The 18,946-nt window shown below is 35.8% G+C and overlaps 1 protein-coding gene across 7 annotated transcripts in view; it reads left to right on the top strand.

Moving 5' to 3' along the window:
• Nucleotides 1-18,946, top strand: part of SYNJ1 (synaptojanin 1) — a 57,086-nt gene that overhangs the window by 21,267 nt on the left and 16,873 nt on the right. For 5 of the 7 annotated variants that reach the window (XM_083361845.1, XM_083361841.1, XM_083361842.1 and 2 more), the window contains 12 exons: nucleotides 28-180; nucleotides 4,136-4,301; nucleotides 5,306-5,329; nucleotides 6,493-6,684; nucleotides 6,785-6,869; nucleotides 8,797-8,937; nucleotides 10,861-11,053; nucleotides 12,339-12,497; nucleotides 15,418-15,574; nucleotides 15,994-16,111; nucleotides 16,221-16,436; nucleotides 18,114-18,192. In XM_083361845.1, the coding sequence (XP_083217971.1) occupies nucleotides 28-180; nucleotides 4,136-4,301; nucleotides 5,306-5,329; nucleotides 6,493-6,684; nucleotides 6,785-6,869; nucleotides 8,797-8,937; nucleotides 10,861-11,053; nucleotides 12,339-12,497; nucleotides 15,418-15,574; nucleotides 15,994-16,111; nucleotides 16,221-16,436; nucleotides 18,114-18,192 (1,683 nt within the window). The remainder of the gene's footprint in view (nucleotides 1-27; nucleotides 181-4,135; nucleotides 4,302-5,305; nucleotides 5,330-6,492; nucleotides 6,685-6,784; nucleotides 6,870-8,796; nucleotides 8,938-10,860; nucleotides 11,054-12,338; nucleotides 12,498-15,417; nucleotides 15,575-15,993; nucleotides 16,112-16,220; nucleotides 16,437-18,113; nucleotides 18,193-18,946) is intronic. The other 2 variants (XM_083361844.1, XM_083361846.1) reach the window with 2 other exon arrangements.

Genomic DNA, 18,946 nt, shown 5'->3' with positions numbered 1-18,946 from the left:
ATTAACTTTTTTGTTACTTTGTTATAGATGCTAACAAAACAATTAGAAGTTTTAGGCTTAGCTGAAAAACCTCAGCTGGTTACTCGATTCCAGGAAGTTTTTCGGTCAATGTGGTCTGTTAATGGTGACTCGGTCAGTAAAATATATGCTGGAACTGGAGCTCTTGAAGGAAAAGCAAAGGTAATATTTTAATAGTAAATTTGCTGTTGTTATTTATTGGCATCCTAACTCTCTGGATCTTTCCTGCATTTTGGACTACTATATATTGTAATCCCAGTGAAGTCTTGCATTTAACCTCGAGTTAGGATATTTGACCATTTCAACTTCTTTTGGTCCTTTTTTCTGTAGTTTTTTAATCTTTATTATTTAGAAATCATATAAATGACTGTTATAAAAACTAATATTTGTCTTGTTTTCCCATGTTTTTTGGTATATTTTGCAGATAATCTTATATATTTAACTCTTTAATGTCCATGACTAACCACATTAGATATATGCTTTATTAAATAGCTGTCAGAGAGCTGCAAATGGTACTATATAATTAGAATAGTCAAGCTAAAAGTTTCATATAGCTTGTCTTTGCCTGTTGTATATGAAGACTAAATTAGTAGATATATTTTTAATTATAGATTTCTATATATTTTGTCTCTTGACTTTTCAGAAATTTACGTAGCCATTAAGAAAAACAGCATATTGTGTTACATTTTCATTGCATGAATGAAGATTAACTTTCAAGTTAAAACTTGAAATATTCTGTCAATTTTTTTCTACTGTAATCTTTAACATCTTGACTAATCTTTCTTTTGCTTTTCTCTTGGTTCATTTCTATTGCCTGATATGTAATTGGTGAGTGTAATTCTTGAATATTGTCAAATATTCTGTATTATGTTTAAAAATGCTTATGTACACCAAACTTAAGGAAAGAAAATGGTAAGATTTGATACAAACTCTTGTTTACTTTTTTCAAGGGTAACTTTCCCTTTAGGATACATTTTATTGTTTAAAACCAGTGTTGGATTGTTAGTTCAGACCTCAAAAGTTAGCATAGAATTAATGCAATATAAATACTTTTAGTTTAAAAACTAGCTTCCAACAATTTCTGCCCCCGCCCAAGGATTTGTTACAAGTGTTAGTATGCTATATTAAAAAACATAAAAATGAAGCAATTTAAAACTTATTAGGGGGAAAAAGTTGAGATAAATGAAGCAATACAACGCTCTGTAGGACATTTTATATTGGCAGAGCTGTGCATGGGCAAATAACTCACAGCTGAGATTTCTCTTAGTAATAAATTAGGCTGAAATGTTACAATGCCTATGCTTTCATAACTTACACTTTATTTAATTTAACAGTGACCCTGAAACATGCCAAAATATCTAGAAGATACTTTTGCATCCATTTCAGGAAGTGTTCAGTTGTGAAGTATAGAATATTTTGAAAAATAAACGGGAATTGGAAGATGTTATTTTATCCTGTATACAGGGTAGGCAACCTGACGCCTTCCATTTCTACAATAAATATATTTTTGTTGAATTGCAATTGTCACAGTCTTTTTCCATTAGCCATGATGGCTAGGAACAATGACATTTGAAATTAAAAAAACTGCAGCTTGTTATGCTCCCCGTGGAGCAAATCATTTGTTTAAAAAAGAATTTTTCCTCTATTTTCCTTCTTTCTAAATTTTAAATTACGATTTGAACACAATATATACAGACATGTAGATAGATGCACATGCATTGCAAATGTACTGGAAATACATATTTGTTTTTGAGTTCTAAACAGTTGAATGTATCAGCAGTATATTGTCAGTAACTAGTGATTTTGCCATCTGAGCAGAAGAGGATAATCAGTGTCTTGCTCTATAATATTGCAGTTCTGTGTGATCAACTCTATTTTTAATATGTTTACACAAAATTAATATTTGATTAGATGAAATAGATCTTCACAAAAGCAAGGGTTCTGTCCATTTATGAAATCAGAGCCACTATTTGTTTTCCATAGTTGCGTGCCACCCCCCTTTTTTTCTTGGGACAGAGTAGGGCTCCTAGTGCAATATGATATCTCCTAAAATTCACCCAAACTTTCAAAAAACATCTGGATATTAATTTAATCTTTTAAAATAGTATTACCTGAGATGCTACAGAGATATCCATTAGATAAGCTATTCCCTATTCCTCAAATATTGTTTTATCTTATACGGCACTTTCTCAATTTAACACATTATAAATTAACTACTAATGATACTAACTATACAGATTAACCCAAACACCATTAAATTTGTTTTGAGTTCCTAACAATAATTTTTCACTCAGTAATTGTCAGAATGTTTCCTATTGTGCTTGTGTCTAATTGAGATTCTATTATTCAATACCCACTAAACCAAGCCATCAAATTTTGAGAATTAAACACATCCATGAATAAATAAACTATCCACGCTTATCCGATGCAGTTTACAATGTCCATGTTCTGTGCTGCCTGTGACAATATGTATTGTAGATGCCCTCGCAGGGTATTCTTTATTTATTGCAATTGTCTTTCAAATGTGTTTTATCTCCAAGGAGGAAGTAGCCCATCTCAGCTTCCTTTTTTGGGACTTTCAGTTCAGTTCCTCATTCTTTTCCATGTAAATGTTAATTTTCATATCATCTTACATTCACTGTGCTCAGTTCAACCAAACCCTGCTGCCAGAGCCATAACCAAAGGAGTCCTACAGATTTTCATTTTTTAAAAAAAAATCAATTCTGTGTCTTGTAAATTTAGTTATAACCCTAATAAGGCACCATGATAGTTCAAAACTCACCCGTCACTTTCGACTGTAGTTCAGTGATAATTTTAGAGCCTCAAACTGAAACATATTATTTACCTATTTGCTATTAAAGGACTGTTCAGAAACAATGTTTTTTTTATGTCATGGGGAAATCACTTCAGGACTTTCTTTAACTGTAGCACTTTTCCCCTCCCAAGAAAACCAAAGTATTATAAATGGCACATGGGTTTTCTTTTAAGCTATGTAATGTTCATTTAATTTTTTGTTGCATCTTCCTCGTCTTTCAGTTAAATATATCCTAAATTTCTTTTCCTGCTTCTTCTAATTTCCTGCAGTATTACTTTGCAATACCAGTGCCATAGTGAGACTAAAGGTGTCCATTCGGATTGAACGCATTTATTTCTTCTTCAGAGAGCCCATATATTCAAACAAAACCACCTCTGACAATATGTAGCTTCTAACACACTTTAGCTTTAGGCAACCATCTTTATTCAGCTAAGCAAAAGGGCAAGAGTGAAATGAAATAAACCATCTTTATTCAGCTAAGCAAAAGGGCAAGAGTGAAATGAAATAAACCATCTTTATTCAGCTAAGCAAAAGGGCAAGAGTGAAATGAAAGATAGTTTGAGAGAACATGCAGCATTCTCTCAGGAGTGAGGGGAGCAAATTCACACAACTGTGGTAAATGTAAAAAAGGAGATGAAATACATAAAGATATTTATTTATTTATTTATTTTATTTTAATTCCATTTATATCCCGCCCTTCTCCGAAGACTCAGGGCGGCTTACAAGCTTAGCAGTAGCCTTCATTCTATGTATATGCCTGCTTATTAGGGCTTTCACACACCCCCAAGCGGCATTATTACAAAGTCAGCTTAATTGCCCCCAACAATCTGGGTCCTCATATAACATCACTGTGAGGGGAAAAAGTGGAATACCATTGCCTTCCTCTCTTCTCCAGTACAAGCAGAATCCTACTAAGAAAAAGTCTGAAAATAACCAGTTGCTGTAGAAACTTAAGAATAGTTTCTACAGCATGTGCTAAATAAATAGCTTAGTAATAGAAGGGTATTTTACTTTTCATAAATGCAAGATGTGCATGACTACTCGTGTGTAATTTTTGTCACACCCATTTAGACAAGTTTTTGGTTTGTATTTCTTAAGTGTTTTATATTTGTCTTTGATCTTATCCCAGCATAAAAATGTATGGATTTGCAAATTCCTGTAATAACTGGATTTAATACTCCATTAAAACTAATTTATGTAATAGAAGACTGTAAATTGATTTAGAACCACATTATGTGCATTTGCCAAATTTGTATAAATAGCTTATAAAATATTTATACATTTTCCTCTCTACCATACCAGGCTGGGAAGCTGAAGGATGGTGCCCGTTCTGTGACTAGAACAATTCAAAATAACTTTTTTGATAGCTCAAAGCAGGAAGCTATTGATGTGTTGCTGTTGGGCAATACCCTAAATAGTGATTTAGCAGACAAAGCACGGGCTCTCTTAACCACCAGCAGTTTACGTGGTATGTATGTATTTCTAGATTCTTAATATGTATGGCTGCTAATAAAAATGATTGCTTCCAAAGTTTCACTTTTTCATGTGGAAGATAAGCTGCCCAAAGTCAATTTAGAGTTGGGCAGCACCAAAATCTAAAGAAATAAAATATCCTTTTTGCAAGATCATTGTGTGGGGGAAAAAAAAAGACAAAACCAAAATACGTTCTTCTTGCAAACATTTTGTACAAGTATGAGAATTGCTTTATAATCCATGCACAGTATTATTTCAGTACACAGATTCATACTATTGTAGAAATTATTTTTAAGTAATTTCCTGTTCTTTGGTTATTTTTATTTTTTATTTTTTTATTTTAATTCCATTTATATCCCGCCCTTCTCCGAAGACTCAGGGCGGTTTACAAGCTTAGCAGTTAGATTAGATTAGGTTAGGTTAGATTATTTTTGAGAACCTCAGAAAATAAAGGAACCCCACATTTATTATTATTAAATGTTTTTAATATTTTATCACTGGGGCTTGTTAGTTTAATCTTTTTTTTAAACATTTGTATTATTGTGTTTTGTTGTTAGCCGCCCTGAGTCCTTCGGGAGATAGGGTGGCATATAAGTCCCAATAATAATAAATAAATAAATAAATAAATAAATTATATATCAAGTGTATGCATGAATAGACTATATAAAAATCCCATTTCTTCAGCAAATCTACTGTTTGCAACTCCCTGTGCATAACAACTATTTATACTTGTACTTTAAAGTATAAATGTCTACATACTGGTTCTGGAAGTCAATAATAAGTTTAATTAATTAAATTTGCAGCTATTTTAGAGTTACATGACATATAGATAACTATATTATGTGCAAAACTCTAAAAGATTAGGAAATTGTGTTTGTATAATAATTTTTTCTAACTTTTAAACATTGTGTAAGGTATCCTGGAAATCTTCCAATAAAATTTGGTAACATCTAACTGTTCATTTAATTCATTTTCTTTCCTTTCTCATTGCATCCATAGTTTCAGAGCAAACTTTGCAATCAGGTAGAGTATAGCACCCATAATTATCAATATATGGAATGATAATGTTAAATAATTTTGGGATATTTTTGTTTTCTTGAAATGCATGCAGAGTATTTTATGCACTCTTATAACTGGAACTATTTCTGGTCCATTAGTTTCAGATATATTCAGTCTTAATTTTAACATTGTCACTAGTAAAACGGAAGTAGAGTTGGTAGAGTATAAACTTTGGTTTTACTGTTATGAAAAAAATGGAATTAATAATCCTCAGTTTAAAGAATGACACTTCATTCTTAGCAATAATGTCATGAGACCTGGTTGTCTTGGGGAATATTTTACAATTAACACTTTTAAGGACAAGATAGAGAATTTTTTTGCTGCTAAACGTCAGATTTTGAAATACATGAATTTGGATTCTATGGCGTTTCCATCATGCTTATCCAACCAAAATGGTAAAAACATCTTATGAACTGAACTGAAGTGATGGACATCCTTGGTCATCATTAAGACCAAGAAAGTGCAAGATATGAGGAAAAATACTGCTGAATCACTAGTTACGGAAAGCAGCTGACATTGTGCTACTTGCTGTAAGCAAGATAAATAAGTAACTGTTGAGCTTTACATCTCAAATGGCCATCACTGTCTTACTTAGAATTTGTTTTAACATTCTGTCTGTTACGACGAAGAGAATCAAAGGTTTAGTTTCTCATCTTAGCAGCAGTCAGACAATTCAAGAAACAAATACTAAACCATCTGGTGGTGGCTCTTAGAAAGTACTGTGGGGAGAACCCAAACACATGGTCAGATGCAGTCACAACAAATAACAAACTTATTTTGTGTTTGTATAAAATAAATGGTGAATCTGCTAATTTCAAAAAATCTTAAGCAACATACCACAGATATTTAATATAATGGAGATTTTTAAACATCACTAAGTGTGATTTAAGAATTTCTAGTTTAAAACATGCTTCAGAAGTCAGTTCTTTGAGCTATTACTGTGTCTATGTAAAACTATCACTTGAAAAATTGATAAAGCCTTAATTGAGAAGTGTACTTGCTTTTTTGAATGCTTTTTTGTTGTTGTTCATTTATTTTTAAAGCTTAATACTTCTGGCTTGCTGACTTGGAAATTTGAAAATTTACTTACAAAATAAAATATTTCTCTGTAAACCTATGTTTTATAGCATCGGCAAAAATACTGAAGAGTATGTGTGAGAACTTTTATAAATATTCAAAACCCAAAAAAATTCGAATTTGTGTTGGAACGTGGAATGTCAATGGTGGAAAGCAATTTCGAAGCATTGCCTTTAGAAACCAAACTCTGACTGACTGGGTTTTGGATGCACCGAAGATAGCTTGCATCAGTGAATTCCAGGGTAATCCTAGTTGTATTATTATTACTATTACTTTATTTTTATTCACTTTGAATCTTCATTCTTTAAAGCAATTGCCATAATTTTCACTCTTGAATTTCAGACCGAAAGAGCAAACCTATCGACATCTTCGCCATCGGGTTTGAAGAAATGGTAGAGCTAAATGCAGGAAACATTGTGAGTGCAAGGTAGGTGCCACTGCTTTATAAATATTCGGTTAAACTGCCAAACTGTTAAGATATTTTCAAAAATGAAAGAACGATTTTGAATAATTCAGAACCTAAAATCAAATGCCAATACTTGTCCCTGATACAGAACTTGCCTATTCTGAATCCTTGCTGTCAATATTCTGCAGCTTTTTTCCTATAAAAAGTCCGGACAGTTGCTATGGATGCTTACCTGAAAACTATCACAACTTGCTTTTTAAACAAATGGAATGTACATAGCTACTTCACAAGGAGCAAATAGGAATTCACCATGAGTATGCTTTCTTATCGAAATGCAGTTTGGGGTAGCAATTAAGCCACCAGGCTAGAAACTGGGAGACTGAGAGATCTAGTCCTATCTTAGGCACAAAGCCTGCGGGGTGACCTTGGGTCAGTCACTCTGTCTCAGCCCTGGGAAGAAAGCAATAGCAAGTCACTTCTGAAATCTTGCTGAGAAAACTGCAGACTTGTCCAAGCATTGCCAAAAGTCAAGGTGGATTGAAAGACAGCACTCCCCCTTTCTTCTTACTTACTTACCTACCTACCTACCTACCTACCTACCTATCTGTCTGTCTATCTATCTATCTATCTATCTATCTATCTATCTATCTATCTATCTATCTATCTATCTATCTATCTATCCGATTTGTAAAGCTACCTGTTTCAACAAATTACTCTGAGCGGTGAACAGGAATGAAGTATAATAAAAGCAATAACATAATAAATATACAAAAATGAAATACAAAGGTTAAAATATATAGCAGCAGAGGGAAAACAACATGGTCAACAGAGGTCACAGAGGCAGGAGATTACACACCTTTTACACACTCGGGGCTCCAGGCCCAAGAATAAAACCAGATCTTGAGTGCCTTACAAAAGGTCAGCAGTGTTGGGACCATCCTAGCCCCTCCGGGTAGAAAATGTCCCATAGGGTGATCACTATGGAAGAAAAAAGGAAAAAATATTTGGCCCTACCAACAAGCATTCTTTAGCTAGCAAGAGCCAAAGCATACCTATCCTGATGGACCAGATTGGACAGGTACAAGCAACTGAGGAAAGGCAGTGCCTCAAGTAACTTGGTCCCAAGTCATAGAGATCTTTAACGGTGACAATTACCAGCTTGCATTGCAGCAGGTAACATGCTGACAACCAAAGCAACGCATGAAGCAGTGATATTATATGCACCAAATAACTGGTACCATTAACCACACATGCTCCTGCATTGTGCACCAGTTGAAGTTTTTAAATGCTCTTCAGGGGAAAATTCATGTGGAACACATTGTAGTAGTCCAAATAGGAGGTAACAAGGACATGAGTGACCTCGGGCAGGGCTTCCAGTCCAGGAAAGAGTAAATAACTGGTGCAAAACTCAAAGGTATGCAAAGGCCCTCCTAGCCATGGCTGCAACCTGCTCCTTGAGCAAGACCTGTGATTCCAAAGGTACTCCCAGATTTTGTAACAAGTCTGTCTGAGGTACTGCCACCTCATCCAGAACCAAAGGTAAAACATTCCTAGCAATCAAAGATCCAAACACCCAAAGCTACTCCGTTTTGCTTGGGTTGAACTGAAGTGTGTTACATTTCTTCCAGGCCCCAACAGCCTCCGGGCCCTGGGACAGGATGTCCCTGGCCATCATTCAAGCAGCCTGGGATTGAGATGTATAGCTGGGTATCCTCAGCATACTGGTGACACTTCACTTAAAATTATCAGATGATCTCACCCATTTTCAGTGTCCTTGTAACTTTGAACTGTTCAATAAATGAACTGTTGAAATTGGCAGACTACCTGTATTGCTACAAGTTCCTACTTTTCAATTTTAGGGTGTTTTTTAAAGAACTTAACTATTTTCAGAAAAAATAAATGTACAGGTTCTATAAAAACTAAAATGTTATCTTGTCTACACTGGCAGTACAACTAATCAGAAGTTATGGGCTGTTGAACTGCAGAAGACGATCTCAAGAGATTACAAATATGTTCTCTTGGCTTCGGAACAACTGGTGGGTGTGTGCCTCTTTGTATTCATCAGACCTCAGCATGCCCCTTTTATCAGGTAAATGCCCTGACATGTTAAAACCCACTGATTTAGATCATTTTATCCCTCTTGATTGATGTGTGTGTGTGTATTTCAGTTACGTATTAAAACCTTCATGAGACAGCTTATAACTATAACCACAGATAATGAATATTCCTATCCTATTGTCATTTTTGTGACAACAATCAAATTTTTATGTCTTTATACTTACAAAAGCAACTTATAAGAGAAAAAAGTGGTTATGTGCAATTTATTTCGTATGTGCTTGGAAATATTTTTTCCTGTATAAAATGCACTGTAATAAGCTCTCTAGAGAGAGAGACATGGAGAGGCAGGAGACATTCAGGAGGGCATTTTAGAGTGTGTCAGAGCAGTTAGGAATCTGCTAGTATCAAATAGATTATTACTATATGTCTCTCATAGAATCCTTGCTGTGACATCAAGTTGGATTTGATCTAACTTGATTTCCTGGTCCTCACTGCTTTTCTATTGGTGGGAAAAGCTTATTGCGGTCTGATAGTTTCAGTTTCCTGATTAATTTCAGAATCCTTTTACATTTCTTAAATTTGTCGTTTAAAAGGAGCTGGTGTGTGCCAAGTAAAGTCACAGCATCACAGTAAATTCATAGCATTTTGCGTCACCTTTTACCCTCCATTAGCTCTTTAGCAATCCCTAGAAAATGTATCTCTCTGTCTTGTCCATAAAAACACAGTATAGAATTAAGGTGGTAGAGAATGTCCAGAGTGACTAAATTGGATGGCAGTGAAGAACTTCATTGGTTTAGCATTTTGACAAAACAGTGTTTGTGACTGATCATGCCTGCTTAGCCTTTGGCGTGTTCTCAGAATCCCAAATAGGAACGGAAAGATAAAACATTTACTGGGTGAAAGAAATGGGAGTAACAAGTTAGTAAATAATAGAATTCAGCTAAGCAAACATTTATTCATAGAAAGCAGCAAGGAAGATTGGAATATCTGTAGAGTACAAAGGTGGGTTTTTAGCCTCAGAAATCCAGGCAGAAAGTCTTCTAACAACTTGATACAGAAGGTTCAAAACCTTCATAATTGAAGGGAAAGCTCTCTAATATATCCTGTTTTGGTTTAAATATTACCGGATAACGCAGGGATCCCAACCCCTGGGCCAAGGGTTGGTCCCGGACCATGACTTGTTAGGAACTGGGCCACACAGCTGGAGGTAAGCAGCGGACAAGCGACCAAGCGAAACTTCATCTGTATTTGCAGCTGCTCGCCAGTGCTACCGTCATCACCTCAGCTCCACTTCAGATCATCAGGCATTAGATTCTCACAGAAACACAAACCCTACTGTAAACTGAGCATGCGAGGGATCTAGGTTGCGCGCTCCCCCTCCCATCTGAGGAAAAATAGTCTTCCACTGAACTGGTCCCTCATGCCAAAAAGGTTGGGGACCACTGCTATAACGAATTAATTCTTAAAATGTATTTTATGTTATAATAGCAAGCTCCCTTTTTTGAAGGTAAAAAAGTTATTTTGCTTTAATGTGAAGTTGGCTATAGTTACAATTGTTCTAAGGTGCTATCCATTGATATATTGTAGCAAATATATACGCTATTTTCAGGCGGGGCGGGGGGAAGCTCACTTAGAAAGTGGAAAAATTTATTTCTCATAAATTAAACTCTTCAAATACTCTCTGATATTTGGTTTCAAAATGTTCCCAATCCAGGTTGAAACTGAAGTAAGAATGAATATTTGTCTTGATAAAATACTATACCATATTATATGAATATGAATGAATATCATGGTGCAGGACAATTGAACATACTCATGATGATAGAATATGATCACCTATGACAGTTACAATTACTTGCCAGGGATAAGACTTACATGCTTTGAAAACATGAACAAAAAATGAAAGTTACATATTTTGACTAGCTTATTGAACTTGCTTTTATTTTCATTCTAGGGACGTCGCAGTAGATACTGTGAAGACTGGTATGGGAGGAGCTACTGGTAATAAGGGTGCAGTAGCTATCCGAATGTTGTTTCATACATCCAGTCTTTGCTTTGTATGCAGTCACTTTGCTGCAGGGCAGTCACAAGTCAAAGAGAGAAATGAAGATTTTGTGGAAATATGTCGCAAATTGAGCTTCCCAATGGTAAGGTGAAATTAAATCCCCTAATTCAGATTTTGTCTAACATTTATTGGGGACCTCTTAGACCAGAGGTAGGCAACCTTGGCTCTTTTGTGATTCATGGACTTCCCACAAAATAGGTTTACTGCTTTTATTTATGGGACCAAATCATAAGCTTAAAAATAAAAAAAGCTTAATGCAACATTGGAAAACTCTAGGTAACATAACCATTGAGTTACAGATTAATAAGATGTATTATATTGGGAAAAATCACATATAAAATTAGTGAGACATCAAAGACAGGAACCACAATTTTATTGAATTTGGATGAGTTTTATGATTTATCTCAATAGCAAAAAAGATCAAAACCTGGTTTTGGCAGTTGGGTTGGGTACCCTGAAGGGAATGCTCACAATATATTCCTTTTTGACTACCTCTCCAACATTTAGAAGAATAGTTGTGATATGCATGTGCCAATCTAACAAGTGAATATAAATTAGCCTTGTAACTGGACTTACAGAGCCAGGCTAAGTAAGGTAAATAGAATAAATATCTAAATCAGTTCATTGAAAATAATTACGATTTTTTTCCTGAAGTCTTGTAGTGATATGCTGTGATAAACTTTGGTTGATAAAGGATTGTAGAGGCAGAAACAACACTCTCTACCTGTATTCTGGCTGCTGTCAGTTGCAGAGAAACAAAAAAAGCCTCTGAAATATGTACTGAAATGGGTGGGGCGGTAACAAGATGGTGCAAAAGTGAAATTTAGCTAAGTATTTCTTCTTTCAGATGGAGATTGACAAATATTTTGAATGCAAGTATTGCATACACAGGTAGTCCTCAACTTACGATCACAACTGAGCCCAACATTTCTGTTGCTCAGCGAGACACTTGTTAAGTAAAATTTGCCCCATTTTGTAACCTTTTTGGTCACGCTTGTGAAGTGAATGACTGCAGTTGTTAAGTTAGTAACACAGTTCTTAAGTGAATCTGGCTTCCCCGTTGACATTGCTTGTCAGAAGGTCATAAAAGGTGATCACATGACCCCGGGACACTGCAACCGTCAGAAATAGGAGTCAGTGGCCAAGCGTCTGAATTTTGACCACATCACCATGGGATGCTGCAATGGTCGTAAGTGTGAAAAACAAATCATAAATCATGTCACTTTTTTCAGTTCCCTAGTAACTTTGAAATGATGAATGATAAACGAACTGTTGTAAGTCGAGGACAACCTGTACTGTAATTTAATGACAAATATTTATTGTACCCAAATTCAAAGTGGCTGCACTGATTTCTTCTTGCGTTTCAGGGGAGGATGCTGTTTTCACATGACTATGTATTTTGGTGTGGTGATTTTAATTATCGTATCGATCTTCCTAATGAGGAAGTAAAAGAACTCATTCGGCAGCAGAATTGGGATGCTCTTATTGCAGGAGATCAACTTGTTAGTCAGAAAAATGCAGGGCAGGTAACACTGCACGTTTCCTTTAAAGATATGTGGTTTTCCTCTTTGCTGCTAACTGTTGAGTGATGCATAAGTTAAAATCTTCAGTATCAGAGGCTGGTTAATTAATCTGGCTTTTTATAAGTATTACTAGTCCGATGGGTTGTATCAGTTATTTTCTGTCCCAGAGTAATATGTATGTGTTGTAAATAGGAGGTTTTCAGTTTGTATTTGAGTGTCTAGAACCTCCTTTTATTGCACAAACAGAGAAAACCTTAGCCTAGTCTCCTTTCATTTTGCACAACCTGAAAATATTAGGGGTTTTTTTGTTGTTTTATTACCATAAAGGCTTTTATTTTTCATTGCTGTTGGGCCATTAGGAGAGAAGCAACCTAGAACTAAGGAGAAACTTCCTGATAGTTAGAACAATTAACCAGTGGAACAACCTGCCTCCAGAGGTGGTGAATGCTCCAACACTGGAGGTTTTTAAGAAGAGACTGGACAGCCATTTGCCTGAAATGGTATAAGGTTTCCTGCCTGAGCAGGGGGTTGGACTAGATGACCTCCAAGGTCCCTTCCAATTTTTTTATTATTATTATTATTATTATTATTATTATTATTATTATTATTATTATTATTATTATTATTATTATTATTATTACCTCTTTTATATATATATATTAACGAACCTTTTGATATTTCTTATCTTATCTGCAAGACATCCTGTAAGCTCCGGTCATAACCAAATTGCATTTATTGTATATGTGGCATTGGTAAATTAAGTATCACTTGAATGTATTTGTTCTGCTTAAAACTTGCTTTCTTGATCCTTAGTGTTGTATCCATTGGATTCAGCCAATGGAAGCTGAATACAAATAAGACTTAGTAAAAAGTACAAAGAAGAGCAACTAAGATGATTAAAGGCTTGGAGACTTAAGACATATGGTGATTGGTTGCAGGATTTGGGTTTGGCTAGTCTAGAGAAAAGATGGGCTGGGGGGGGGGAGAGACATGATAGCAGTATTCCAATATTTGAGAGGCTGCCAGAAAGAGGAGGGAGTCATTTTATTTTCCAAAGCACCAGAGGGCAAGACAAAAAACAATGGATGGAAACTAACCAAGGAGAGAAGCAACCAGGAATTAAGGAGAAATCTCCTAACAGTGAGGAGAACCAGTGGAACAGCTTGCCTTCAGATGATGTGGGTGCTTGATCACTGGAGGTTTTTAAGAAGAGACTAGACAGTCACATGTCTGAAATGGTATAGGGTTTCCTGCCTGAGCAGAGGGTTGGACTAGAAGATCTCCAAGGTCCCTTCCAGCTCTGTTCTGCTTCTAAGATGGTCAAAAATGACTATTACGATTATTCAGCCCAAATGTGCAGTACAAATGGAGATATATTGTACATAATAAAGCATAAAGTTATGGAATAAAATGAAGCGTAAAATTACGGAAGCCACTGAGAGAGAAGAGCCATTGGAACATTTGTGGATTTCTCTTTTGGCTGAAGAGAACAAAAGCATAGAAATAAAAAATTCAAACCATGTTCCCTAATACGTCCCATGAAATAAGTTTCTCTTTAACTTTAATTCCATTTCATTTTTAGTGGTTGATTCAGAGATAATAAGAATAATAAAGCAAAGCAAATAAATTGTCTACATAAAATAATAATGATGATGATGATGAAAGGAAAAATTATCATTTCCATTGCTTGTGTTCTTTTAAAAGAAACATCAATCTCTACTATCACCACTCTGCTTGATATGCAAATAGGATATCTTAGGTGATAATAATTTATTAAAATTGTATGCTCATACAGTTTCCAATAATTCTGGGGAGTTCACAACAATAAAAAATGCAATAAAATTAATACAGATAAAGATAATAGGCACAAGAAGCCAGAGGAAATTTGGCAGGGGGTGGGTCTCACTCTTGCTTCTCAAAGGCCTTGGTGAAGGGTCAGGTTGTCTTGGTTATTCTGAACAACAGCAGAATGTGGACCATCCAGATCTCAGGAGGAACCTCATTTCCAATGGGTAGACAGTGCTACAGAGAATGTATTTTTCCAAGGGGAACCTCAGATGCACCAACTCTGAAAGATAAAATCAAGCAGAGTAGATACTGTGTGAGAAAGGCCCTCAAGCAACCAGGTCCTATGCTGTGTAGGCCTTTATAGGTAACAGCCAGATAAATAAGTTAAATATTCTAATTTCCCTTTAGTTTTCAGTCTGCAAATTCTTTATGCAAAAAAAGAGACACACCTCTTTTTGATGGCTTTCTTTCAAGTGGTATAGTAGAGACGAGCAATGTATAAATTCAGTCAGACTAACCTTTATGATGTGAAGAGAAAGTTGCTATGGGATCACTCATCATGCACATGAATTATATGTACGTATATCTTCTTCAGACTATCTGGTTGGAAACTTCAGCTGATCCTGAAAACATATTCTTTGGTAAGGACAGCCTATTTTAAGATCCTGCCAACCTTAACACTGACGGAGACCAGTATTTTAACTTAATAAAGACCAGTTAAATGCATTTCAGTATACTGGCATCTGATAATGTGGAATCTAGTTTATTATAGAGTACAATTGAGTATTGTAAAATGCTACAATTTTTCCATCTTTGAAGACACATGGAGATCATAAGAATAAAAAATCCTCAACATCAACGTTTATAAAACATATCATGACTGTTTTTAATCATTATATTTTTGTCACTTTTTCAAATGTATGTGCCGTTTATAAAGACTACAGCATTTATGTTTGGATTTTTTTTCTTTTCTGTTGTAAAGAGATGTTTTGTTCTACCTAGTCTTAATACCACTTATAATATTCAAAATTTCATAAATAAATTTTATATGGCAAGGAAAAATTTTGCTTTGTAGCTTTGTAAGATATTGGTATAATATTAAAGTTTTCCTAATGCTCTAGTTTCCTTCCTACAGATATTTAGAGGCTTTGTTGAGGGAAAAGTAGCTTTTGCTCCTACATACAAATATGATTTATTTTCGGATGACTATGATACCAGTGAAAAATGTCGTACACCAGCTTGGACAGATCGGATATTGTGGAGAAGACGAAAATGGCCTTTTGACCGATCAGGTCAGATAACGAAATTTAATATTGCCAATACAAAGTAGTCTGATAAGGATTGGTTCTGTAAATATTCTGTACAAAAAATGCGAAGCATTGGAATTATAAGAAATAATTACATCTGATTCATGGTTATTTTTGGTTTTACTTTCATGTGGGAACATACAAACATTTTAATTCCAGAAATGCATTAAATATATTCTAAAAGAGTTTCTAATCATAGGTTATTATGAAAAACCTCTGAAATGAAACTCCAATTCACTGCTTCTGGTATTTTAATTTATAAGATGTGCTTGTAGATTATATTTAGAAAGTATGTTTCAGTACAAAACTGAAGGGAGAATTTCCCTTCACACTGATTTACTTTTCCCTTTATAGTCCTATAATCTGTCTGTAGAACACATCTCATTTTTTATTTTTTATTTTAGCGGAAGACATGGATCTTTTGAACTCCAATTTTGACGATGAAAATAAACTTCTTTACACATGGAATCCAGGAAGTCTTCTATATTATGGACGAGCAGAATTAAAAACATCTGACCATAGGTTTGAACTTACCGTACCCTTTCATAATAGCTTCTCATTCTTTGAAAAACCATTCCAGTATGATCCCTAGCTTTGGATTAATTTATGACTTTTATTGATATTTTTTCAGGCCTGTTGTTGCCCTGATTGATATAGATATTTTTGAAGTTGATGCAGAAGAGCGGCACAAAGTTTACAAGGAAGTAATTGCTGTTCAGGGACCTCCTGATGGCACTATTATGATTTCCATTAAAGGATCTTCATTGGAAGATAACTATTTTGACGACAATTTGATTGATGAACTTCTTCAAAAATTTGCCACTTATGGGGAAGTTATACTTATAAGGTTAGAACAAATTCAGTTGTAAATACTGCAACTTTTCTTTAAAACGTTCAAAATCTTTTGTTTAGAGTAAAGTTAAAATGATAAATCTGGGATGTATGCAATATTTTATGGAGATTATGGTAGGAGAGAAGGAAAAATCATTCCAATTTTCAGAGTAGCTTCCCAAAGTAGCCTTTTCTATAAGACTAATGATAAGACAGTTACAGGTGGTCCTTAACTTACAACAGTTTATATAGTGACCATTCGAAGTTACAACATCACTGGAAAAAGTGACTTAGGACCACTTTTCACACTTATGACCGTTGCCGCATTCCCAGGGTCATTTGGTCAGAATTCAGCTACTTGGAAAGTGGTTCATATTTATGACGGCTGCAGGGTCTTGGCGTCACGCAATTTCCTTTTATATACTTCTGACAAGCAAAGTCATTGGGGAAGCCAGATTCACTGAACAGCCGTGTGACTAACTTAACAGTTGCGCTGATTCACTTTAACAACCGTGGCAAGAAAGGTCATAAAATGGGACAAAATTCACCTTGCCGAGTGTTTCACTTAGCAACATAAATTTTGGGCTCAATTATGGTTGCAAGTTGAGGACTACCTGTATATTTTCTTCAGCAGACATATAAAATACAAATGGAAGGTATGCGTTTTACAGTTCCTTATATGTGTTCATTTGTTTCAGGCCTTTTATACTGCCCGTGCCTGCAACAGAAAACACCTTTGTATTGCTGTAAAAATGCATTGCTTTTAAATACGAGGATCCCCAGTGTACCTTGGATATTTATCAGAAGTGATGTAGTATAATATTGTATGATAAGAAGTATTGAAACAATCACAATGGTATGGGAATAGTAGACCAAACAATGTTGGCACTTTTGCTTGGCAATGTTTTACTTTAACTCAGACATGTCAAACACAAGGCCCGGGGGCCAGATCCGGCCCGTGAAGTGGCTTCATGTGGCCCGCAAAGCCATCCTGGAAACAGTGAGGGAATGGCCCCCACTTCCTTGCCTCTGGCCCAGAGACCCTCCTTCTGCCAGAGACGCTCAGATCTGTCCCACTCCTGCCCAGGCCACCATAGGCACCCTTGATGAGAATGATGTAGAGCTGGCCATGCCCACCCAGTGGGCCATATGCACTCTAGCCACCCACCCAGTAGGCCACACCCACCCTGGCCATACCCACCCAGCCCCCTGAGGACAACCGCAGTGCTGATGCAGCCCTCAATGACATTGAGTTTGACACCCCTGCTTTAACTTATCAAAATGTGTAAATAATATTTTTAACATATTTAGATACCGCTTCCCCTGCCAAAACATTTTGAAGCAGTTTTATGGCTTGGTCTTGTATGTCAGCCAGGCTACCACTCTGTGTTCGATATATAATATTGTCTTAAGAACTGTGGCTATGTATTCAGTGTTCTGGTCTTAGACAAACCAAATTGGAATGCCAAAAGAGTTCTCTTTATTCTCTTTTATAAATATTTTTGTTACTTTGTAGTACGTTTTGTATATATTATTGCATCTACGTTTTGTTCCCGGTAGCCATATCATGCTAGTCAGTTTGGACAATGGAAATGTTGAAAAAAAACAATGAAACTGCAGAGACAGCACATAGATGAGTAGTATTCTTCAGTATGTTTTGCCATTCAGGTTTAAAATTTGGTATACTTTACAGATTTGTAGAAGATAAAATGTGGGTGACATTTTTGGAAGGCAGCTCTGCTTTGAGTGTTCTGGATCTGAATGGTATTGAGGTAACCATCATTTCTAATCCTGTTTGTACATATGTAAATAATAGTGGTGCAAGCAGAGTGTGTGATATTATATTTTGGTTAAGCATTCTCTGTTCATTAGGTATAGATATTTGATAAACCGTTCTTGCACAATTTGTGAAATTTGCAACTTAATTTTGAAATGGACTGCATTTACATTTATATATTTCTTGTTGAGTCAGTGGTAAATTAGGACACAGGGGAATGAAGAAGCATCATAAACTGGAAGGTTTGGAGTGGTTGTTTCTAGGACAGGGGTAGGCAACCTCAGCTCTTTTATGACTCATGGACTTCAACTCCCAGAATTCCTGAGTCAGCTTTGCTTTGCTGACTCAGGAATTCTGGGAGTTGAAGTCCATGAGTCGTAAAAGAGCCGAGTTTGCCTACCCGTTCTAGGATTTTCCCTAATGGTTTCCACATGTGTTTGCATGTATAGCCACCTTGTTTTGCAGCTAGCTGCAATGATCTCAACCTCAGCAAAATGTGTAGCAGTAGTCCTCCACTTACAGCCTTTTGTTTAGTGACCGTTTGAAGTTACAACGGCACTGAAAAAAGTAGCCTATGACCATTTTTCACACTTAGAACCATCTCTGCATCCCCATGGACATGTGATCAGAATTTGGACACTTGGCACCTGGCTCTTATTTATGACAGCTGCAGTGTGCCAGGGTCATGTGATCATCTTTTGTGACTGACGAGCAAAATCAATGGAGAAGCCAGATTCACTTTACAGCTG

Source organism: Vipera ursinii, assembly GCF_947247035.1.
Source record: "Vipera ursinii genome assembly, chromosome: 4".
In the NCBI taxonomy this organism is placed as follows: domain Eukaryota; kingdom Metazoa; phylum Chordata; class Lepidosauria; order Squamata; family Viperidae; genus Vipera; species Vipera ursinii.
Note: the sequence above shows the minus strand (reverse complement) of the source record. Positions and strands in the feature narration are given on the sequence as shown.